The 24,784-nt window shown below is 44.1% G+C and overlaps 2 protein-coding genes across 5 annotated transcripts; one reads left to right on the top strand and one right to left on the bottom strand.

Annotated features, from left to right (window-relative positions):
• Nucleotides 1-12,190: 12,190 nt before the first annotated feature.
• syap1 (synapse associated protein 1) lies at nt 12,191-18,456 on the bottom strand. The gene is made up of 9 exons (XM_012852533.3): nt 18,114-18,456; nt 16,353-16,471; nt 16,093-16,159; nt 15,108-15,181; nt 14,881-15,020; nt 14,606-14,763; nt 13,461-13,510; nt 13,213-13,369; nt 12,191-13,105 (listed from the first exon to the last, which is right to left on the bottom strand). Exons 1-9 carry the CDS (start codon nt 18,301-18,303, stop codon nt 12,975-12,977), a joined length of 1,086 nt encoding a protein of 361 aa, XP_012707987.2. The 5' UTR covers nt 18,304-18,456; the 3' UTR covers nt 12,191-12,974.
• A 333-nt stretch (nt 18,457-18,789) lies between these two features.
• phospho2 (phosphatase, orphan 2) lies at nt 18,790-24,568 on the top strand. 4 transcript variants are annotated; one of them, XM_036136287.1, is made up of 4 exons: nt 18,790-18,903; nt 19,314-19,404; nt 19,527-19,621; nt 21,232-24,568. In XM_036136287.1, exons 2-4 carry the CDS (start codon nt 19,334-19,336, stop codon nt 21,795-21,797), a joined length of 732 nt encoding a protein of 243 aa, XP_035992180.1. In that variant the 5' UTR covers nt 18,790-18,903; nt 19,314-19,333; the 3' UTR covers nt 21,798-24,568. The 4 variants fall into 4 exon arrangements, with proteins under 4 accessions (XP_035992180.1, XP_012707983.2, XP_012707982.2 ...); XM_012852529.3 differs by having other exon boundaries at nt 18,790-18,981; nt 19,318-19,404; XM_012852528.3 differs by having other exon boundaries at nt 18,790-18,981.
• The last annotated feature ends 216 nt before the right edge of the window (nt 24,569-24,784 follow it).

Here is a 24,784-nt window from a genome sequence, read left to right as displayed (position 1 = left end):
ACCACAGCTGCAGACAAATGTCGCTCATTTACCTCAGAAACTGAGATAGAGCTTGAAACATGCTGCTAATTATTGAGGGTAAATGTGAAAGAGGTTTGAAGTTTGAAGATCACACTTACTGTTTAATTAACTTGCAGCTCTTTGGACATATCCAGAGATTTTACAGTGAAAAGGGGAGCAGGAAATGTCAACGGTACGGAAAAAGTGAAAAAATGTTTTAGGTGATAAACTTTATGCGCACAAACATCTATTCCAGTCGCCCTGGTTGTCCGACTGCCGAGTCTGTTTGAGTTTCCTGTAATCATAATGTCGTGAACTATTTTGTGCCCTCATCTCTGAGGTGCGTGATGCTCCTTATCATTTTAAGCCTGTGGAGAAAAGCGCTTCAGATTAAGAGAAGCCAAAATCCTTCCTGTTGACCTACTGCTTCATGAAGCCCGGCGAAAGTGTCGACTCAATCCTTTTTTTTGCCTTGCCAACAAAAGCGGCCAGCTTCCGTTCATCATATCATTGTTAGTAATTTGTCAAGAGAACAATACTTTGTAAAGTTAACTGATGGCACGCCATTGTCCACATAGGGTAGCACATTTCGTCTTTTGATTACTGCATTACTGCTGTAACCTGTGAGCGCCTGGATCCAACCACTTATTGGTGTTTGTGAGAGTGTGCTTGTATATGTATGGTTCATCAATAAGAAAAATGCTCAATAGTGGTCGTGAGGGACCACTTAGAGCGCCGAGACAGACATCAGGGAGACCGGATCCCCCTCCCCCCTCTCAGGTGATGGGCTCTACACTTAGTGGAGACCTGAGATGTCCTAGGAGAGGGGGCAGCCCAAAACCCAACCCGACAAAAAGACAGTCACATAATCACAGGCATGCAGTCACATTCACACGATCCCACCCCAATGCCACCACATGCAAACGCTCATAATCATATACGGGAATATGACTCTGTACACACACCTACACTCACCACACACATCCTATACACCCAGGTCCAGGTACCGGTACCCCAGAGGGGTATTTACTTCATCTAGGGTACCTGGTACCTGGACCCCTCCATCTTGGTGATGATGGGGATCACCAGGATGGAGGAGAGCAGACTGCTCAAGCTAACTGAGAACAGGGCCGAGCACCGCCTCATCTGGTCTTCCAAATGAACACCACCCCAAGCATACTGTCAGATTAGCAGTTTAAGGACAATACCAGTGAATGTTTTGGTGTAGCCATCATGAAGTGTTGATCACATAGAACATTTCTGTGTAAAGAACCCACAAACCAAGACTCAATCAGACCAGTTTAGACAGGATGCAAGGGCCAAAATTCCTGGAAACTATTGTTAGAAAATTATGGAATGGCCAAATCCTTTGACCAAAGCAGAAAGACACTTATTCCAAATACCAAAGGAAATTCTGGAAAAGAAAGTGTTTCCCACAAATTCTGCATCTCATTGATTTGGCATTTAGAAAGTTGAAATCCTTTCGGTAGTCCTAACTGACATAAAACAGGGAAGGTTTAGTCTGATTTAAGGTAAGCCATGAGATGGAAACAAAAAGGTAATGTTTCTTTTTACACAGTGTACAGCATGAAAATATCTGGTTTCTGCTATATGTCAGAAAGGGAAATACCAGATGAGGAACAGTCGTGGGAAGAAAAAATAAAACAGGAACAAAAGATCTAATTAAATCAAAAATAGGCAAATGAAACAGGAAATTGGTAGAAACACCACACCTAAAGCTGCAACACAAGATAATAAAGAAACCGAGATGGATATTTATCCATCTGAATGTAATGGAATAGATCAAAAAGACGCAGAGTGGTTTCATTCCCCAAAATGAAATTGGTCTGTTTCATTTCAAAATCTGAATTTTAGGTAGATGTCATGAGGGTTAAAAGAAAGAAAGATAAACGACTATAAATTGTCTTGAAAAAGTGCTTCTACCGCAGGAACCTCTCCACTAGCCTCGTGAGACCATCCTGATCTCGCGAGCTTTCAAGGTTTCACTCGCAGATCAGTCTGGCTACTCTCCGTTAAAGAAAATTTGGAGCCGTTCACCAAACGAACGTCCAATCAGCGTTGGCTTTGAGGCGGGTTGAGGTGTGACGCAACCAGAAGCGCGACAGTTCAGTCTAAAGAACATGGCGGCTTCAGCCGATGAAACTAGCGTTAGCGTGGCTATCGAGCAAGCTTTATCGGAATTACAGAGTATTTCTTTGCTGAGCTAACGAGCCTTTACCTGCAGCAGCAAGAGTAGCTTGGCTTGTGGTTGTGTTTTCGTTGTCGCTCGTAACAGAGCGACGACAAAGCATGTTGACGAGTACGTCATATGCTTCGTTGATCTGATTGGTTTATTTGGCTTGTCTATCACCAACATAGGCCAATCAGCTAACCAGTATTTTCGCCCCTTCCCAAAATTACTTCAACGGAAGGTTTCCAGATGGATATGCGAAGCAAATCTATCTGGCGGCGTCAGGTTACCTCTTCACATGTTGTCACATATTTTAATGTTCCAGCTCCTCCCAGTATCCTGTATCATCCCCATGTCTGGATGCTCCTCCATCATGGGCCTCTTTTACCCCAGTTTCACTGCAAGGCATAACAGCTCTGCTGGGGCAAATGAAACTGTCTTCTAGCCCACCTGATGTCCTCCCAGCGTCATTTTTGTATGACGTCATTTAACTTCATTGGCTCTATTGATGTGAAACTGACGAACTCTTCTTCTTCTTCTTTCTTCTGGGTCTGTGCCTAGTGATTTCAAAAAAGCTGTTGTCTGCCCACTGCTCAAAAAGTCACACTCTTGAAGCTACCATTTTTATCAAAGATCCTTGAAAAGGTTGTAGCAGAACAACTAAACTGCTATTTGGACGGAAAGGGCATTATTGATACTTTCCAATCTGGTTTTAGAAAATGTCATTTTACAGAGTTGGGATTATGGAAAATGAGCAGTGACATGCTGATGGCAACAGACTCTGGTCACTACTCTGTGCTGGTTTTAGTGGACTTGACATCAGCTTTTGACACCGTTCTTATTCACAGACTGAGAGACTTGTTTGGCATTGCTGGCACTGTGTTAAACTGGTTCACTTTATACTTATCAGAAAGGCCTTTTACTCTTTTTATGAACGAGGTTTACTCAGAAAGTGCTCCACTGTTTTGTGGAGTACCTCGGGGTTCAGTTGTGAGTCTGATTCTCTTCCTGAAAAGTCATAAAAATGTTTCTTACCATCTATATGCTGATGATATCCAGTTGTGTTGCTCTTTTCCACCATCTAAAATGAACAAGCTGTCTGAACGCAGTAATCAGAATGTGGCTGTACAGCAACTATCTCCAGCTAAATGAAAACAAATAAGAAACCCTTAATAACTCCTCTGGTGATAAAATTCATATAATCAGACAGCATAGAGCTTCCTTAACTCCAACTGTGAAAAGTGGTCTCTGAAACCTGGGTGTCATTTTTGACAGTTCCTTATCTTTTGAATATCATGGTAAAACACTAGGTCAGAACTGCTTTTATCATTTAAGGAAGATTTCAAAGGAAAGAGGAGTGAAAATTATAGATGATTTTAAGGTGATTCATCATCTGCATGGATTTCTACAGACTCATGTACAGACTAAACTGTCTGTCCATTCTTCTCCATAATTGCCACGCATCTTTATATCAACTCTGACCAGCTTAAGGCAAAGTATCCCCTCCACATGATGCTGCCTTTACCATGCTCCTATGTTCAGGGCTATGAGCAGAGTTAGCTTTCACCTTTCACAAGATTCACTCAGCTGAGCTGCAGATCTCGGCACCTCCATGGGCCTCCATAGAATAGTTGTTTTACATGTTGAGATGAAATTATGCTCCAGTTGCTTTTTATTAATACTACTACTTAAGGCTGGTTGCCTTAAGTAGTAGTATTAATATATATATATATATATATATATATATATATATATATATATATATATATATATATATATATATATATATATGTGTGTGTGTGTGTGTGTGTGTGTGTGTGTGTGTGTGTGTGTGTTTGTGTGTGTGTATTTATTATTTTTTTCTCACCTTCTTAAGTGGGTCTGACTATCTGAGGTGTGGGAAAAAGTGAAATGACTGAGCTTAAAAACACTTGGGGGAATTTTCATGAGGGGGAATTCACAGCTCAAACAACACAGAAAGTGATGGATTCACAAGGTGACACGTTTCAGTTACAAATATCTGCAACATTCAGCAGTCACTGGACTTCAGAAAAACAGAGACTGGTGCTTTGCAAGCTCTCGTCACCCTTTAGCAGCCATGCAAAGCCTCAAACATAACCTCATTGTGTGGATGAGTTCCACTTGACTGCGCAGCACTTTGCATTGTAATATTTCTGGGCATTCCCAGTCTCCCCCGTGTTTCCCTTTTTTACACCCAGAGGGCCGTATTAACTGGTATATATATCAGTGTTGTACAAAGTACTGAAATCTCAGAGTCAAGTAAAAGTATAGGTAACTCTCCAAAATATGACTTTGGTAAAAGTCCAAGTCACTGACTGAAGTGTTACTTGAGTAAAAGTCTTAAAGTATCTGAAATGTCCTGTACTTAAGTATTAAAATTACTGTTAAAATAGATGTACTCAAGTAATGTAATGAAAAGTATAAGTAAAAAGTAAAACAAAGCAAATGCAGTTTGAATGACATTTTTTGAATTTTGGTAAACTTTGAAGGTCAAATTCACTTAAAATAATATAAACAACCAAGTGCAGGAGACATTTAGACCAAGTTTAGACAGAAAATATAACCTTTTTGTAAGCTTTCAGTTTTCCTTCTCCAAGTAAGGTCAGTGCTATGTACTTTAAAATTGTACACAACCAAGTGCAGGCAGAATTTAGACCAGGGGGTGTATACTAAGAAGATGGTTAAATAAACCAAGCTTAGTTAACCTACAGGAAGTGGTAAACCTGCCAATACATACATTTGCCGGCTGCCAGCTGTCAGCTTTGCTAGGGCCCGGGACGACGTCTTTTTGCCCCCCCCCCCCCCCCCCCCCCCCCCCCCCCCCCACCACCACCACACCACAACACACCACACACACACACCAAAAAAAGTCAACTGTATACTTCATGCCCTGGAAATCTCTGTATTTTCACTGAGCTATATTATACACTGGAGTGCTAATCACCATCTGTTTGAACGAGTCGCTTTGAAGCCACCAGCCGCCATATTGGTACTCCCTATTTCCCCTCAGTAACTAGGGAATATGTGCGCTACAGCATCGAATAACGAGGATTTTCTCATGTTCAGGGGGGGCTTAAAACTTTTAAAATGTCAAATGCCATATAGTTTTATGTTATGTTCTAAAAATATCAAGTACTGAGACAGTCATGTGCTGAAATATTTTGCATTTTATTCATTTAAATATATATGTTTAACATTTATAAATATATAAATAACAATATACAAAAACATATATTTACATATGTGTATACATATATATACATATATACATATACACATACTTATATATACATATATATATATTTAATATGAATAACATGTAAAATATTTCAGCACCTAATTTCCTAGTAGTTGATAGTGTTAGTACATCCACTGACTGTAGAATTACCTGTGAAACATTTTCACACAGCCAGAAAACTGCTTGTTGTTGCAACCAAATCATATGGGATTCTGTGAGAGTAGGGAGTAGCAAGATGGCGGCCAGTGACTTCAGTTTTTCGGCAAAATCAGCACTCCAGTGTATTATATAGCTCAGTGTGTATTTTATATTGGATATTTTCAACCCATCTATTGAATTTAGTGCACTAGTTAATCTTTTCTTCATAAGAGAAAAAGCAGCACTGCAGCCAAAATATGGCTTTTTTCTTACCTGCTGTATATTAGCCAGTCCCTAACAATTGTTTCCCTTTCATTGCAGGAGGTAGAATATGTTAGATACTTTGGGAATTATCTGCCCTCTGAATCTGCTGGCGGTTAATTTGCCATCTCTGAGAAAGGCAAACATTCATTCAATCAGAATCACTCATTTTTGTTGGCCATAACGCGGGATCATTGAAATTAACGCTGTGTTCTGTCTCTGATCCACTATGCTCAGACTATCCGATCAGGCAGTAAGCCCCTCCACCTGCACTGTCTCTGTTATCGCTAGGGATGGCTCTCTCTGTCTCCTCCTCAAACACTTAGACCTAGACAACTTTATTTGTCATTTTGTATGCACAGAGTGCGTACAGAACAAAAATTTGTTTGAACGCGCTGCGTTCCCCTTCCCCCCCCCCCCCCCCAGCTCCCCGTCTCAGCTGGCTCTCCTGCTCGCTCTGTTTTTCAGATTGTACCTGGACCTCTGCCATCTCTCTGCTTTCTGCTCTTTGGGCGCTAAGCTTAAGTGTTTCTGTAAAAGAAAACGTGTTTTCCCCCTTACACTAGCAAGCGGATGCTATACTTTAAAATCACATTGATAAACACATTGTTTCTTACCTGGCTCTGGATGGGCATCATTCATCTGCAATTAAGTTCCTAGACCTGTTCCTGACTCATCCTCAGTTTAAAAAAATATTTACTCATAAAATCCCTCAAGCCTTTCATGTCATCTTCTCTTTTTCTCTTTTATTTTCTGTGCACCTGTGATTCTTAGTTTGCAGCAGAACAACCTTTCAAAGTTGCAACCAGCCGTTGTCCTAACTAATGGCCCCCTTTTTTTTAATTATTTTTTTTGGGGGGGATTTTTTGCGGCTCTAGTGGCTCGCTGTTTATGAAAGTAGGCTGACAGGAAGGGGGGGTGGAAGAGGGGGAGAGACATGCGGCAAAGGACCGCGGGTCGGATTTGAACCCGGGTCGACCACGGCGAGGACTAAGGCCTCTGTATATAGGTCGCTCTACCTGCTGCACCACAAGCACGGCCCAAAGAAAACATATTACATATACCTAATGCAGAAATATATATATATATATATATATATATATATATATATATATATATATATATAGTTACTGCTGTCCACAGAATTTCAGTTAAAACCAAAGAAATTCAGACCTGTAGAAACATAAATACAAACTGGTCAATAAATGATTGATAACTATCTGTATGAAGAACCAGTGATCTTATCGTAGCTTTTTTTTTTTTTTTTTTTTTTCTCAAATCTAGGCTGTGGTTTGGGTCATTGTCTTGTTAAAAAAAAGTCACCCTGGTTTCATCTTCAGATTCTGTTACATTTCTTGCTGCTAGTGTGCTATCTTTGGGTTGATGTTTAGTCCTCTGACAAAGATTGTGAATGCAGTGATATCCATCATATAACCAGACTACGCACCCTGCATTTCACTGGCTTGTCTGAATATTCTGCAGCAATCTTTAACGTGAACTTTCTTTGGCAGTGGAGTCTACGGCAGTCAGCAGGGATGGAGGCTTCTGTTCATTGCTTATTGTTTTCATTGAAAAACAACTTAGTCTTATTCCAGAACTTTCTGAGGCTTGAAGGGTTCCTTGCCTCTTCACTCTCTTATGGTTTAGCCCTTGATCCCTCTGTCAGAGATTTTGTGAGATCCATCAGTTTCTGGTAAAATTCCTGTTCTTTGCACTTATGGATCGGGGCACAAATGGTGCTCACTCAGACATTTAGAAAGCACAACCAGGACCACCCATTTGGTTTGCACCAACAAGGATGGGGAGAGCTTGAGAGCGCACTAGTGGTTGGTAGGGAAGCACTACATATGTGCTCCTTACTAAGTATTATTATGTTTTATCCATAGTGAGATGCTTCCTGGGTGATAATGACAGACCTTTTTGTAGCCCCCTTATTTAGGACTGAACAAGCAGATTGTCAGACTAACAGAGGGTGGGGCTGCTTTCTAAACACAGAGAAATCTCAACTCGTTTCCTAGCTTTTTATGCCTTTCTGTTTCTTTTTTTTTCTTCTTCTTCACATGTTCAACACTGATTCCCTTTGTAATTCCACTTTATTACACTTGATTAGAATTGTTTTTGTGGATGACTTGGATTATTACCAACACAGGGTGTAAATTTCAGACATATCTACTGAGAAAAGCACTGACGTGTGCCTCTTTAATTCTGTTTCTTTGTCTGGAATGCAGACGTAGGAATAGACTGTGACACACACACAAGCACACACACACACACACACACACAGGTCTGCCTCTATGCATTATTAAATCCCTGTTAAAACAACATCACACCCAGGCAATAAAAGCACACACATGGGTCCTCGTCTGCTGGGCTTTGTCACCATGGCGACCAACGCTCATTCTCCAGGAGAGCAGCTGGTGGACTCCGGCTGTGATGCTGAAGCAGGAGACTGTGCCAGGAGAAGAATGAGGAACAACACAAAGAGGGAGTTCCCCACCCCCCCCCCAGTTCAAACGTCTATTCATCCAGCTACCTGCGTCTGATCCTCGTCAAACCCAGGAGGAAGGAGAGAGCATGGCTCACCTCTCACAGGCTGGGCCGTATTGATCCCTGCATTGATCGTTTCTTGTAAATGAGATTTCGATCCCCTGTCGTTTTTCTTTCTTTCATTCCGTTGTACTTTTTGTGCAGCACAGAGAGACAAGATGGCATCTTTTTCCCGGCCTTCCCGTGTAGAATGCAAAGAACATGCTGAGGCAGGTCTGGCTGCCTGCTTGGAGGGGACCAGCAGAGCTGTGTGGGTCTCATTTACCACGATTACAGACTTTCTACAACCTAAACAAGCGCTCTGTCATTCCCCCGCCGGCTGACTCACTCCCTCGCTCCAAAGACTTCCCTCTCAGCGGTGGAGTTGAATGGAGCGCCGAGAGTCCAACAGGCTCAGACGTGTGGTGACACGGGATGCCGAGGAATAACTACGAATGCTGGCTAAAGTCCAATGCTCTGTGCAGCTCTTTAAAACGTCCTGACAAATGATTGGCATAAAGTTCAATTGATTCTTGCTGGATTCATATAAGAAAAAAAAGTGAAACATTGGTTTTCACAAATGTTCTGTTTTGTGGAATCAGGGTCCCTGAGCTCTCTTTTTTGTGTTTCACATTTTTATCAAGGATATATAAAATGTATTTAGCAACTCACTCAAAGAAGGTTTTTAAGGAAAGACCTACTTTTGTTAAACAGTTAGAGGTCCCAGGAATAATTGTGTTAAAATGCTCTATTTTCCACCATAGGGTTAAAAAAAGCAGGGCTTTGACTCCTGATCCTCTTGTGGGTGTTTGCGGTATAACTGCTGACGGCTGAAAAAGATAAATCATGTCTGTGTTCCCTTTGTGGTCGCTTCCCTTCTCATATTAGTCATAAGTCTTTCCTTTTCGTGATGCGTGTAACTTGTTGGTCAAGAATTACGTGTTTGATTTGCCTTCGGATGTTACCCCATTAGTTCTTATCTCCCCCAGGAATGAAACCAGAGGTGACACATTTTCGAATAACAAAGGCGTTTTGTGTGAAATTCTAATTTGAGCTTTTTACACAAACAGACTAGAGTTAGGACATCCCAAAATACTTTCATCGTCCTGTACCATAAATTGCTATCTGCTGTGCCTTCCGAAGGCATTCACACGTTTTAATGGACTTTTTTGCTGTGGGCCGACAAAAAGTAATACATGATCGCAGAAGAAAATTTGATTTGAAACACTTTTGACAGTAATTTGGAAAGAGCGTTTGTTGTTTTGTTTTTGTGGCTTCGGTTTTTCTGTTACTCCAAAATAAAATCTAGCACAAGCATTATCCTCCAGAAGTCAGCAGCTAGAGTCCACACGTGTAACCTCAGGGGAAAAAACAGGTGTTCTGTAAAGGCCTTAAGGTTTTCTCAGAGAGTAGTGAAAGAGGCATATCGTGGAGACCAAGGAACACCACAAGTTGTGGAGAATTGAATGCAACACGCTTTGAACACCTGACAGAGAAATGTGAAATCCATCATCTGCAAAACCAACACGGACGAGCATGTCCACTGAAAACCGGCCCACAACAGGTCGGCAGCGTCATGGGAAGGATTTTCCTCAGCGGCGACGGGGAAGCTAGGCCGGTCTGGTTTCAGGGCATCCCTGGAAGTAAACCTGGGAGAGGACGTACAACTGAGACTGGTGTGGAGGTCAGCAGGACAACAGCCCAGATCATACAGCCGCAGCAGATGGACGTGTTAGAATGGCCCAGTCAAAGTCCAGACGCCATTACAACGGAGACCCAATGGCAAGATGTGCTAATGCTAATCAGCGTTGTCTGCTAATGACTGCAGACAACGCTGGCTGCTTTGCAAACACTGTTCACAGAATTAAAACCAGAATCAAAATCAGAATTGACATTAACTGTCGAGTTTGTGGGTAAAAACAAGGGACTTTGGATTTCCGACGCTCGCATTGTGTTAAAAAGCAAGCAAACAAACAAAAACAGGCAGACAAGCGGAACAACAATCTGTAACCAAAAAAAACCTTTTTACGGTGAGAATGTAAGATGAGGGCCAGTGTGTACGAGGGAGTTGTTATTTTTGCATTCATACATATCTGTAAGCATGTACATATATCTGTACATACATACACGGCGTAGAAAAAACCCTGCCAGGTTTGTGCGAAAAATGTTTTTTTTTGTTTCTCTGGCTACCTTTGGCTGTAAAACACACCATTAATGCAGGGCACACACCTTTCACATGTTTTAGTCACAGAAACGATTCGAAAAGCATGAAATATGGACCACTTTGTGTTAGTCTATCAGATAAAACCGCCAATGAAACATACTGTGGTGGTGTGACAAACTGGGAAACAATTAAACGGGGAGGAAACCTTTACGATGCTCATATGTAAAGTAACTTCCCTTGTTGTGTGGCAGGGTTGACGATGGAGGAACGCCACACGCTACAGGTTAGCTGACAATTAGCTGCTAGCCTCATTCACAACACTGTTCTGCCATTTATACAGTCTGGTCCATATATATTTGGAAACTGACATAAGTTTAGCTTTTTTACTGAAACATATTCCAATTATATAGTTATATAACGGACGTGGACATAATGTGCAGACTCTCAGCTCTCATTTGAGGGCATCCACAGTCAAACTGGATGAAGAGTTTGAGGGTGTCAGACTCCAGGCCTGAGCCACCAGGGACACATCTACAGGTAGCAGGACACCCTAAGCCAGTGTCCTGCTACCTGTAGATGTGTCCCTGGTCCAGCACGCCTGGGTCAAATGATCAGTTCATCAGCAGGACTCTGGGACGTGACTGCATGCTGAGGAGCTAATTCAGCCGGTACTCGGTTAACCGGACCAGGGAAACGTTGCAAGACACCGGGCCTCGAGGATATTTGCCAGCCTGTTCTTAAAGGGAGAAAAGTAATGGGACAATTGATTCACCGGCCACTTCATGGGCAGATGTGGACAACTCCTTCGTTACGTCGTCATCAATTACAGAGATAAAAGGAGTTGATCTGAGGTGTGGCGCTTGCATTTGGAAGAGTCTGCTGTGGAGAGACGCAAGTTGCCGTGAAAACAGAAAAAGCCATGCGAGAAATCGTCCCGATATTAGGAGTGGCAACGTCTGCAGTTTGGTGCATCCCGAGAAAAACAGCGAGGACTGGGGAACTCAGCAATGCAAGTAACTAAATAAATAAGACGGTGGTGGATGATGCAGGACTCCCTTTGTGAATGAGAACCTGTGTCTCAATGAGACTACCTGTATAAATAAATGTTTATTAATAATAAAATGATCTCCAAATCATTCACATGGTGAAGAGAACCCCCCCCCTTCACACCGGCCTACCAGGACAGCACTCCCCAGGAGGTAGGCCTGTTGATAGCCAGGTCTACCCTAAAGGGAAGACTGCATGAGGGTTCACTGCAAGGCGCAAACCACTCATAAGCCTCCAGCAAGGCATCGACTGGACTTTGCCATAAAAAAAAAAAAAAATCGTCTTAAAATTAACTTTAGACCCAAAAATAAACGAGGAAGAGGAGGAAACCCAGCATCTGGTGATGTCCATGAGTTCAAGACTGCAGGATGGTTTTGACAGCAAAGGCTTTTTCAACCAAGCATTAAAAATCTTCAGTTCTTTCATTTGTCCAACTACTTTAAGATGAAGGTCTCGTGTAAAAAAAAAAAAAAAAAATGCTTTGGTTCCTCGGATTCTTCTTGTTCGATGCACTAAATTAAAGCTGAAAGTCTGCGCTTCAGCTGCACCTGGGTCGCTCCGTGTAAAATGTGACGCACAGAAACAAAAACGAGAAAACAAGTTGTCTCTGTCCAGATATTTATGGATTGTCAGCACAAAAAGTTCTAATGCAGATTTGTTTTCCCCCAGCATAAGTCTGAGGCGGTTTGGTCTAAAATAACATTACTGTTTATTAAAGAATGCAAAGAAAGTAAGAAAAATCACAGCAGAAAGTACAGTTTTCCAGCCACAGAGACACACTGAATGCAACTTGTGAGGCGAGAAAACATTATTTCACAACCAAGAAAAGCTAACTTGCAGTCTAGTGTTCCAGCTGTCTTTATTTACATACATAGCCTTTCATTTTACATCAGACCGCCTTTACTGTGCAACACACGACTGTACGAGCTAGCAGGCCGATTTCACGGCAGACACTCGGACTTGAACGAGCGGGTCTGATAACGACGACTCTGTTCTACTTCTGCAGCCGTGCAAAGCTGCACGGCTTCCTGTAAGCGGGGAGCGGCTGTGATTCATGGCCCTGTACGGTTGCTCCATGTCCCACTCTCAGTGGTAATGCCTGCCGTGAAATGGGCCCGCTGTACGAGGCTGATGGAAGCTGTACGACAGCTCCCCCTAGAGGATGTACCCATGGAAAGACAGAGGCTGGAGGAAAAGGAGAAGATGAAACTGATTGAGAAAGTAGTACTTCATTAATATACCCCCCCCCCCCCCCCCCCCCCGCCTCCAGCAGACACACTGCTGCTGCTACAGCTGGATCAGCTTGACTGCGTAAGGAGAGAGGACTTTGTGGCTCTGGCGCGTCACCGCTCCCTGCCTCTGCGCCACAGTGCGTCCGGCGCCGTCTCCTAGCTGTCCTCCGCCTGCAGCATCTTCTCGATCTCCTGGTCCCACTGGTCGTCCTTGCTGTCCGACCCGGTCACCACCTCGTACTCCTGGAGCTCCTGCTGCAGCTCTTTTTCCCAGTCTGCTGGCTCATCTGCGGGGGAAAAAAGCCAAGGAGGGAGACATCAGCAGCCGCACACACACCAAACTTTCTAGTTTCATTTGACGCACGCGACACACAGAGGTGACGGGGAAGCTGACCGTCGGCAGAGGGGGGGCTGTCCTTCTTGTCCAGCACCAGCTGCTCCATCTCTTTCCTCAGGTCCTCGTGGTTGATCTCCGTCGAGTCGAAGGCGTCGCTGACGAACTCCGAGACTCCAGGGCTGGTTGAAATCTCCTCCTCCTCCTCCTGAGGGGCCTGAGGTGGGCGCAGACGGGCCGGCAGACACTTAACCGCCGCTCGCTTCGCTACATTTTCAAACGGGCTCAGGGCCGCGGGGCGCGTTTACCTTCTGCATGTCGCCGATGGAGACTGGAGGCGTCTTGGGTCTGACGTTGTCTGCAAAGCAGCACAGCCGTGGTCAGGTTACCGGATCACAAACCGGAGTCACCGTTTAGTCCCCTGACTTTCTATGCGTTGTACCCAGGCCCATTTGGAGCCCTTTCTACATTAGGTTTGGGTTCAGCTGCTTCTCAGGATTACTCGGAGTCTTTCTGACCGTCTGCAGCTTTTGGGTTCAACTCTGAACCGCGACGCCGCAGCACTCTCACCGTTCCTCTATACCAGGGGTCTGCAGCCTTTACAGTCTAAAGAGCCATTTTGCTTACAGTCCACTTGAATTAAACTCGTTCAGAGCCGCAAATGTTGCCTGGCCTTTTGAAAAAAGACAAGTTGTAATTTTTTATAAAGATCTACTGTAGGAAATATGTTGTCATCGTTAAAGAAACGTCCTTTATGTCTATTTTGAGGTTTGACAAAATAGGATGGACGGGGAGGTTGATATTTGTAGATAATGATGTAAAAAAAAATAATAATCATAGTTTCCAACATAATAAAAAACATCGATTTAAAATTAAATATTACTAGCACTTTTAGCATAATTCTGTTTTAAAAATTAAAAGCAATTATTCCAAGAAAAAAACTGCTAAAATCTGCATTTATTATCATTATTACATTTAAATACCACAATTTGTAGCATTAGAGATTAAGAGCCACTGTGGAAGGTCCAAAGAGCCACTTGCGGCTCTCCATAAACTTCAAATCCACAGTCACATTGGTTCGTAAATCCTTTACAGCGCACTAATGTTTGGATACGTGTTTACAGCCCGGGCTGAGCCTCAGGCAGAACTCTGGCTGGATTCTTAGAGCTATTTAAAAATGTAAACCTACAAACCCAGAAACTAGAAAAATCTGTGGATGGATGGGTGGATTTGGGAACAAAGACGAAAAAAAGCAGATATTATTCAAGATGTTTCACACTAATCCAGACCTGGAAAAACACTTAAAGCCAGTTCCAGAGTTTTCCAGGCAGCCTAGTAACCCTCAGGCTCCTGCAGGCTTTCATTAACTAACCAGGAAGTTAAGATTAAAACATTTCTGGTCATTAAAAACACAAAGTCAAGCACGTAGGTAGTGAGGGAACTAGACTCGGACCTTTTAAGACGCTGTCGTCGGGGGAGACGCTGGCCCCGCCCTCTTCGGCGTCCTTCTGCTGCTGCTGCTGGTGGGCGGCCAGCGCCGTGAGCTGAGCCGACTGTTTGATCAGAGACACCCTGTAGAAGTAGTTCCTCCAGAACACCTCCTCCTTCACCCTGTCAAAACAGCCACACCACCTTACATGCACGTATTCACATGCTCTGGCGGCTGCTCGGACCCGACAGCCGCTCGTCTGGCCAGATCGGCCCAGAACCCCCCGGAGGCGCTCTTACTGCTTGGGGACCAGGTCGAAGCGCATGCGGTTCAGAAGCTGGTCCTCCTCCAGCATGGTGGCAGCCAGGGGGTACATCTGCTCCATGTCGAAGTGGAACTGGACACCGGCCGGAGGGTCCCGCAGGAAGTTCCGCTTGTCCTGGACACCAGAGGACCCGCGGGTCAGATTCAGTGCGGACCGGACTGATAACGGCGCGGTGCCGGAACGGCGAGAGGAGCCACTTACAGCGGACAGAGCCAGGATCTGCTGCTGGATGGTCTCCTCCTCGTTGTAGCCCACCCAGGGAGGCACCGCTGCTTCTGCACAGACAGCAACACGCCCGGTCAGCACCCAGGAGCCTCGTCTCTGCTGCACGCACCGACCAATGGGCTGCCGGGGCGCCGCCTAGATGGACTCAGCGGATATTTAGCAGTTTGAACTTATCAGCCGGTAGAAAACGTTGTGTGTGGAAGACGACTAACATGGCACATCATTGTGAATTCATTCTCCCCGCGGTAAAACACGGTAGTGGCAGCATCGTACCATGGGATGCTCTCTTCCTAGCATAGACTAGGAAAGCAGTCTGAGTGGACGGGATGAGTGGGAGCTTAATGTGGGACAATCCTGGAGGAAACCCCCAGCATGCATCAACCCGGACCCACGATGGAGAGATTTAAAGTGGCAAATATTTCCCTCAAGCTTATCTTTTTTTCCCTTCATCATCACGATTCTCTGTGGGCTCAAGTGTGTCTGCCACCTAGAGTTATGTGAGGTTTGGCCCTCAAGGGCACCGAGGGGCCATCCAACCATTACACCTCAAAATATAAATACTGCTTCCAAGCAGGTCTGTGTGATCAATATTGCATACATTGAGAAAAGTGATTTCAAAGTATATGTATGTGCTAGAATGGCCTAGTCAAAGCCCAGGCCTAAGTCCAACTGAGGAGCAGTGGCAAGACAGGAAGACGGATGTTCACAGAGGCTCTCAGTCCCGTCTGACCGAGCCTAAGCTGCTTGGCTGAGAGAAACGGGCAAAAAGTTTCCGTCTCTAGGCGGACGGGCTGGTAGGAGCACTCCACACTTTTCAGATTGGTATTTGTAAAAGCATTTTATACATCATTTTCCTTCCATTGTACAAAAAAGCTAAACCTTTGAGGGGGTTTCTTAAATAAAGTAAAACAAACTGAAGGAGATGAACAGTGTCTGCAGGATTTGGCTGAGATCTTTTTACCTGATCTTTTGGCCTTCTTCTCCTGGACAAACCTCTGTTGCTCCTTCTGAAAGTCCCCCAGAATAGTCTGCGAAAGAAAAAACACACACACAAACGAGTCGACAATTAAATCAGGAGCAGACCGATCGCTTCAAGGGCAACGCGTCAGCGGGCCCGTCAGCCCTGCCGGAACAAACGATAAGCTGAACGCCGCCCTTGAAGACGAAACGTGTCCTGAACGCTAAAGAAGACGCTGCGATGAGCCGAGAAGGGCAGAGTGCCTTGTCTATGATGCCGTCGATCTTCCCCTCCTCCACGCTCTTCCTGATGCTCTGGGCCGTCTCCGCCACAGACTCCGACAGCTTCTTGGTGGCGCTGGAGGCAAAACTGTAGATGAAGCCTGGAAGGTGACGCAGCAGAAGAGAGGACAGAGTGGTTACAGCAGAACAGAACCCCCACAGTGACACGCCTCCCTAAACGGACTGAAACAAAGACATATGGCTTTTTTGTTAGTTTTGAATACATAAAAGAAGAGAATTCGGGCAGTCAAAGGTCACATCCACTCACTATGGGCAGGAAGGCCCTTCATCTTGGACTTTTAATGATTCATTTGAATGGTCCTTGTGGTCTAGCTGTGATATTTCTCATTTTGTTGCGTGAGCGTCCCACTCGGTTCCTAACCAGAGGCTCCTCCACCTCCCTGCGTGCCTCCAGCCTTTCTCCTGCACACGTAAGCGACAGCTCCTCTGGAAAGGCTCGATTGGCTTAATCATGACCCTCTGTGTGGATTTGCACTTGGAGGGTCCTCCAAGCCCGTCTGCAGACTTTGGTTGCTGTAAGTCTCCTTAATGCTCCAGCAGCCTTTAATCTGACCCCCCAGCAGCTGAATTACCTGTGCAGCTGCAAAATGTGAGCTTATAAAAGGTTCATAGACCGGCGGATCGTCACCCAAGCAGCTTTTTTTATTAACGCCGTCCACATTTGCCGCAAGCCTTTATCCCCCCGTTGGCCGTGCCGCCTGAAACTCCGGAGATGCCGAGCGAAGGCCTGTTTCGCTGCTTTTAACCGACCCTGAACAACCCCTGGTCAGCTCTAGATTGTAATCTACGATAATCCGACGGGTCAAAACTAAAGGGAATGATCCTTAAAAGGGTTTCGACCATCATCTTATTTGTATGAAAATGTTGTTTTAATTATGTAGAACTGAAAAGCATGAAAGAAATGATCACTGCTTGAGACGTGTCCTTTGATTCTGGCCCCAGCCAGAGGAAGCTGGGGAAGCTGTCCGAGGTGCTTACCCTCAGCCTGCTTTATTCAGACCAAAGCCGGGTTGGACCTGCGTTTTGGGATCTTTCCTCTTTTGAATGCACCCGGCAACAGCTTCCCTGACATCACCAAGCATGACGCTGCCGACACCGTGCTGACAGATGGCAAAACTACTTTTAGTCTGAAAGGCTCATCTGAACTTGGCCAAACATCGTTCTCGTCTGAGTTCAACCTTTGGTTCCCTCTAAGTTTACACCGTTTTCCCAGAAGTCCCCTGGTTTGCCCCATGTGGCCGCCTCCAGCGCCTCCTGCTCCCAGTGTGTGGATCCCTGCTTTAGCCACTTCCTTTGATCCCAGGGGGAGCTCTTCCCATCAGGTCGTGGCAAACTGGTGACACATTTTAATAATTTGCGCTTACCTAGGGCTGATTTTGCATTGATCGCCTTGGATTCAGCAGATCTTTTAAAAATGGCTTGAGTTTCTGTCCACTTTTCCTGTTCACTTTTTCTTATCAATCTGCTTTGATAAGAAATCATCCAAAAGATTAAACCTTCAGCACACAGTCGCTGGTTTCAAAATGGTTTTAGTTGCATGTGTATTTTCCCCCTTGGACAAAAACGTTCAAAGAAATCACTGAAAGCCCACAGTAAACATGGCATCCATCTTTTATAAGCATGAAGAGTGGATGTAACCCTCTGCCGCCGCAGCTACACCTGCTGACATGGATCAGAAGCTTCAACCAGAAGAAAACAACAAACAGACCCTCTGCTCCTCACCACCGAGTCCTTGGCCGTGGTCAGGGGTCTCCTCTTTCGTCTCTGCTGTCCCATCCTCCTGCTCAGCTGCTTGCTGTTTGTTTACCTCGTTTTGGGCTTCCACCACCTTCTCTTCCTGCTCTTCTTCTTCTCTGCCCCTCTCCTCTGGCGTCTTCTCCAGACCCAGCCACGTCCCGAACCCTCTCAACATACTGCTCCGAAGAACGAAGAACACCCAACTCGTAACGGGATTGCGACAGAGAGCGATTAACTGCGAAGGCAAACCGTGAAAAATAAATGTTTTTAATGCCACCAGGAACTAACGCGTCAGGAAGGTTCTTCTTCCCTGCGTCGTTTGCGCTGAGCGCTCGATACTGCCACCCAGAGGCCACATGGCTGCAACGCGTTTTGTTGACTTGTTACCGTTATCTAAAATGTTAATCAGCACATTATTATTATTATTATTATTATTATTATTATTATTATTATTATTATTATTATTATTATTATTATTATTATTATTATTATTATTATTATTATTATTATTATTATTTGTAGTAGTAGTAGTAGTAGTATAGCTATATTATATTGAAGGTGATAATTTTAAGTGTGATTTTCTAAAACAGCAACACTATTGAAATACATCAACAAGGTTAAAGCCAAAAGAGAATTTCTGTTCAGAGGGTATTCAACTTTTCGATGAACCACCAGGGGGCGGTAATTAGCAGGAAACCGAGGAACTACCGCACAGCGCGAGCAAGTTGAACACGGACAGATCCCCGGCCGGCGGATTGATGTCAGGAAGATAAGGGTTCGTTCCGATGTCCTTTCACTTTTATTTTCTGTCACCGTTTCTGTAAAGTCGGCCAGAACACAGCTCGGCCCACAGGTTTGTGTCATTTATTTCACGTATTTCTAAGGCAGATTTAAAGTTCCGACACAGGTCAGCCTTCCGGGTAAATAACTGGTAGTATTAAAGATAGCACAACTCAAACGGAGCTTTTACTCGCGAGTAAAAAAACAAAAACAAAACAAAACAAAAATATGCGAGACATGTGCATGATTTATTTAAACGTGGTTGTCCGATCGGTCCCGACCGTTTCAGTGATTCATAGAGAGCAATGAATGTGTTTGATCGAGTCACCCTGTTTATTCCAATCGGCGAAAATAAATTAGCCGCAACAATAAACGCGTCCTTAACGTGTTCTGTTTTTCCCCAAGGCAGGTTGTTGCTGGTTAAAATGAAGCTGCTGATGGTCTTTGATTTTGACCACACTGTGGTGGACGACAACAGCGACATCTGGGTCCTCAAGTATGTCATAAAAGTTTTTGTATAAATGATGTGTAGGGAATCAGGGTATAAACATAAAGTGTTTTATGATCAGTGCAGGTGGCTGTTTATTAACTGGTGATCTTTATTATTCCTGCCTTTAGCTGCCTTCCAGATCAGACTCTTCCCGCCTCCGTCAAGGCCTCATACAGAGACGGTCACTGGACTGAGTACATGGGCAGAGTGATGGCCTACATGGGTTAGAATTTACTACTTTTTTATGTCCCATCTTGTCCTTCTTGTGCTCAGAGGGTCCTCCAAAGAGGTGCTTCAACAAACTGACTCTCCATAAACTCCAAGTTAACTTACCCCCAGCTGTTAAACCCTGTGTTTCTGGTTTCACATCCAATATAATGATGATAATATAGAAATTATAATTTTTATGGCATCATTGTTGCCTATTTTAGTGGTTCCTTTTTTTCAGATTTTTTCTATATGAACATTTTTGAAAGCCCCGTTTTTATATTTCCTTCCACTTCCCAGCTAAGCATTCATTTGTTTTGCTGCATGTGGAGCTGTGAAAGTTGAAGTGGCATGAATACATTTGAGAGGTAACGTATGTTTGACATCGCTCTTATCCCATGGTTAATCATTATTAAACATGAAAAGGTCAAATGTTTTACTTTCACAACAACAAACCAATCTGATTATTATTTCTCTGTTGACAGTATAATGCCAGAGTAAGAAAAACTGATGTGTTTAGTTTGATGTATTTTCATGTATAGTTGTAAGCCTCCCTGAAGGCAGACCAATTATCAGCATACTTGAAAATGAGTGGAATGATTAGCATACCTCTGATGTAGTATTTTGGAACAACTTGCACCCAGTGATATATTTCTTTTTGTTATCAAATCGCTAATACTTCAAAACCAAAATCAATGAATTTCAATATATTTTGGGGTGAATTTATTTGTCAGTAGGATGCGTTTGGGGCTGGATTTTTGGATTTTCTCAAGGAGCTTAAAAAACAGGTTTACTGATATCTGCTCTATGATTGACAGATGAGAGAAGGTTCCATATTTTTTTTTTTTTTTTTTTTTTTTTTTTTTTTTTTTTTACCAATTCATATTCACATTTCACCCACACACGTTGCTATTCCGCCCCTCCCTGTTCTGTGTCATACTGGTAAAGCCAGTTCACACCCATACACTTAAGCCGTCCCATTTCTTGACATATAGAGATAAACCGTCATAGAAATGATCAATCCACACATCGATCTTAAATTTTTCTGAAAGCTCTCATTGAGCCCCATTCCCAATAATTTGGATCTGTCCTTTATTTGGGCCTGTTGGCTAAACAAATATAGAAGATTGTGACCCCTGATTGCACTGAAAGACATTAGAATCTGCTGCTGGTAGTTATTTCCTGGAGTCGCATAACCACCTTTCCTTACAGCAGACAGCTGGCGGGGCTGAAAGCTTCCATCGTTGGTGCAAAACGTCCCCTGGCCGACAGTTTAGTTGTTTTTTCTTTCTTTACTTGAAAATCTCCGGCGATAACCCGCACTGCAAAAATCCAACATGGCAGACGGGTGAAATGATTGCCCCCCCCCCCCCTACGAAGTGGTGGGTGCTGAGTTGTGGGAATCAGCAAGAACCGATCAGCTTTTAGAAGGAGTGTCCCATTTCTCAGAAGGATGCTTTACTCGCACTAAGGGACGAGGCTAGGGTTCGAGGGTGCCCTAGGAAATGGAACTCAGTCTTGGATTTAGTTCTCTTTTCAAGAGCTCAGGATGAGCTAACTCAGAGTTTTCACATGGTCTGCTTTCTAGCGTTTCATCCCACTGATGTTTTTCCTCGGACCCAACAGGAGACCAGGGGATCTCGCCCGACAGGATCCGCGGCGTGATGGAGACGATTCCCTTCACCCCGGGCATGAGGGACCTGCTCACATTCATAGCGGAGAGCAAAAGCGCCGTCGACTGCATCGTCGTCTCCGACTCCAACACCCTGTTCATAGACTGGGTCCTGAAGGGGGCGGGCCTGCGGGCCGCCGTGGACCGGGTGTTCTCCAACCCGGCCAGCATCAACGAGTCCGGCCACCTGGAGCTGCAGCACCACCATTCTCACAACTGCCACAAATGCCCCGTGAACATGTGCAAGAGGAAGGTCCTGGAGGGGTACCTGTCCGAGAGGGCCGAGGCGGGCGTGGAGTACGGGCGCGTCTTCTACGTGGGAGACGGCGGCAACGACCTGTGCCCCTCTCTGTGCCTGAGGGGGCAGGACGCCGTGATGCCCAGGAAGGGCTTCACCCTGGAGAAACTGCTGGCCAGGCTGAAGGCTCAGAAGGCCGACAGCTCTGCCGCGGCCAAAGTGGTGGTGTGGAGCAGCGGCACCGAGATCCTGCAGCAGCTGAAACAATGCCTGCAGTCGTAGTTATTACGTGGCCCAGAGCCAGCCACAATATTCTATTTTATTTTATTTTTTTTTAAAATACAGTGTTTATTTTTTTAACAAAAGCTGACCAATTGGTAGAGCTTAGAGGATTTTATTAAAATAACAACTAGGCATCTTAAAGACTAAAAATCATTTTTTTTTTTTTTGACGTTAAGAATTTTATGTGCCTTGATGAATGTTATAATGAAAAAAAATAATCCTTTATCTTGGCACAATTAGAGCTCAAAAGAACAACAGATTTATTTCTATCAAAAGACTACTTAGGATCTTAGAGTGATTACTCAGAGACTTTAGAGCAAAGTGAATTCGTCCCAATCGGGTCTTTATTCATTGGGACAAAGCAGCAAGAAAAACAAAAAACAGAAGAGCAGAAAGCAGTTTTCATGTTCAGCCTTCTGAGCTCAACCTGTAGGCACGTTTGAACAAAAGCTGGAGCTGACTGGGGAATGTGGTTCTGCTCGACCCGGGGCCCGTTCTGCCTACAGGACGACCTTTACTGCGCTCCATTCTACGTTCTGATGAATGTTTTCGTCTCATCGTGTCGTCCCCCGCAGCCGCTGCTTCAGCACGCGCACATCTCAACGAACTGGAATGTCGTGTTTTTTGTCCCTTGCTTTACAAAGTGGAACTCAAATGTTATTTCACTCATTGCATATAGAGTGAAATGTTTCAAACCTTTCAGTTCTTGGTAGTGGGACGCTTCCACAGCCAGTGATGGTTTGGGGTGCCATGTCACTTGCTGGTTCTGGTCCACTGGCTTCTCTGAAGTCCAAACTGCCAAAGGTACCAAAAGCTGGTTCGGTGAGCATGGTGTTCCTGTTCTTGATTGGCCTGAACAGAACCCCATGGAGAACCTGGGTAGAGTGGTCAAGAAGAAGCCTGGGCTTCAGTCACACCTCAGCAGAACCTCAGCAGAACCTCAGCAGAACCTCAGCTCGCCTCCGTCCCACGCTGCATTAAGGCAGTAATTCATGCAAGGCCCAAACATCTCAGTTCAAAATGTCTTTTTTTTTTTTTTAAATGATCTTAAGTAATATTTTAGTTTTCTGAGACGCTGAATGTTGGGTTTTCCTCCTGTAAGCCATAACCATCGAAATTACAGAAAGCCAAGGCTTTGAAATGTTCCACTCTCTGTGTACAGAGTCCATTATCATATATGAGTTTCACTTTGACATTAGTGACAATAAACATTAAACATTTTAACAATATTCTCATCTTTTCAGACCTACCTGTAAGCATAGTTTGTTTGAGCCATCAAACGTATGCAACGCTATGAAATGTATACAAGCACATTTAAACTTCAGGAATACTAATTATTTCCTTTAATATTTCTCGTGTACTTCGCACTAGGATGGTTTTAGGGGAGGGAAAAGCAGCACTTTTGGCCTGAACCTCTGATCTGAACAGCCGGTGCGAGTTTTAAATGATCGCCATGTCTAACACTACGTCGATAGCGTTAAGAATCAGAAAAAATCTGCCAAGATTAGGAAAATCTCAAAGATATATATGTATATTTTTGCGCCGAAACACCTTTTTTGTTTTCATGTTCCACTTAAGAAACAATATTGGAGTCATTCATCAAACAAATTAGTCTGATTACAGGGAGCTGAACCTGGCCAGGTGTTAGCCTCATGCTAACTTTAAATCAGAGCTTATTTATGCAGTGACTGCCAGCGTTGGAGGTTTGTTCTTCTTTCTGTGGTTCTCTATCTGTTTTTGTTTGAGGGCCAGAGACTGGTGGTGCCATTAAGTGATGCTGAAAATATCTACACTGGTAAAGAAATGATCAAACGGGAAGATGGTGAGAACACACAAGGGGCCCGTGGACCGTTATGCAATGTTTCTTTTACTTCTGTTTTTTTATTTCTCTTGTCGGACTTGAGCTGAACGGGCGGGCAGTTTCTTTATTCCCCGGTTTGAATCCCAGGGCATTCGTTGGTGTGTGCGTGTGTAAGTGTGGTTCGATTGGGAGGGGGGGTTAAAAGGGTCTTTGACTCCTGCTGGTGTAGCCAGGGTGAGCGCTCTCAAACAGCCTCAGCTGTGACTCTGGGCTTCCCTGGATTAGCAATGGGTCAGGCCCGCGTTATTAAAATCCATCCTGATGTCAGGTCAGGTTTTAGCTTGAAGGTTTTGTCGGCTGCCTGGGTGACAAACCCGCATACATCAGGAAAATGCACTATATTAAAAATAAGTCAGTGCTGCTACCTAGCGACCCATACGGAGTTCTGGGAGGAGCGAGGGCAGCACGAATCTGAGAGAAATGGGTTTATATTTATGTGATTTTAATGTCATACAGCTACAAAAAAACACTTAATTGTATGATTTTAGGTTGTGCGTTTGACATGTTGCTCAACGCCTGTCCACTCTTTCATCTGTGTTTTGCTTCTCAGGTCTGGTTTTCCCCATTCAGTCGGACGGTCCGATTGAATGGGATCAAATTACCTCCATCAGACGGCAGAATAATGTGTTTACAATGAAGAACATTCTGTTCTGGGTGTGCTTGAATGGAATAAGGTGTAGCCTATGTGTAGGACATGTTTTGTAAAACAGTGTTGTTCTGGGATGTTTTCCTGTCCAGAATAAATCATCTGGACGTTCTTTCTGCAAGTTCAACTGCAACATCTAGTGAAATGGAAACGTTCGTCCTGTCACGCACCCATCGTAAGTCACGGAGGATGTTGTCAGAAAGCCGTGGTTGTGTCACGACACTGTGTGTTTCTATCACTGCCATTAAAACCAGACGTCCAGAGGTGTGTTGTCATTTCTGTTGTGTGGGGTTCTGGTCATTACTCGTTGGGAATCGTATCGTTAAACTAATCCTCAGGAAAACATGAGAGATGAAAAAAAATGTAATTCTCATTTATAAAATATATGCAATGGCATAAAATGGGATTTGTCCCCTTACAGATTTATTTTAAGTCACACTTAATTGTTTCTGACCATCAAACAAATTTTATGTCACACAT

This window comes from Fundulus heteroclitus, chromosome 4 (genome assembly GCF_011125445.2).
Source record: "Fundulus heteroclitus isolate FHET01 chromosome 4, MU-UCD_Fhet_4.1, whole genome shotgun sequence".
In the NCBI taxonomy this organism is placed as follows: Eukaryota; Metazoa; Chordata; class Actinopteri; order Cyprinodontiformes; family Fundulidae; genus Fundulus; species Fundulus heteroclitus.
The sequence above is the reverse complement of the archived record's forward strand: the minus strand, read 5'-3'. Positions and strand labels throughout refer to the sequence as shown.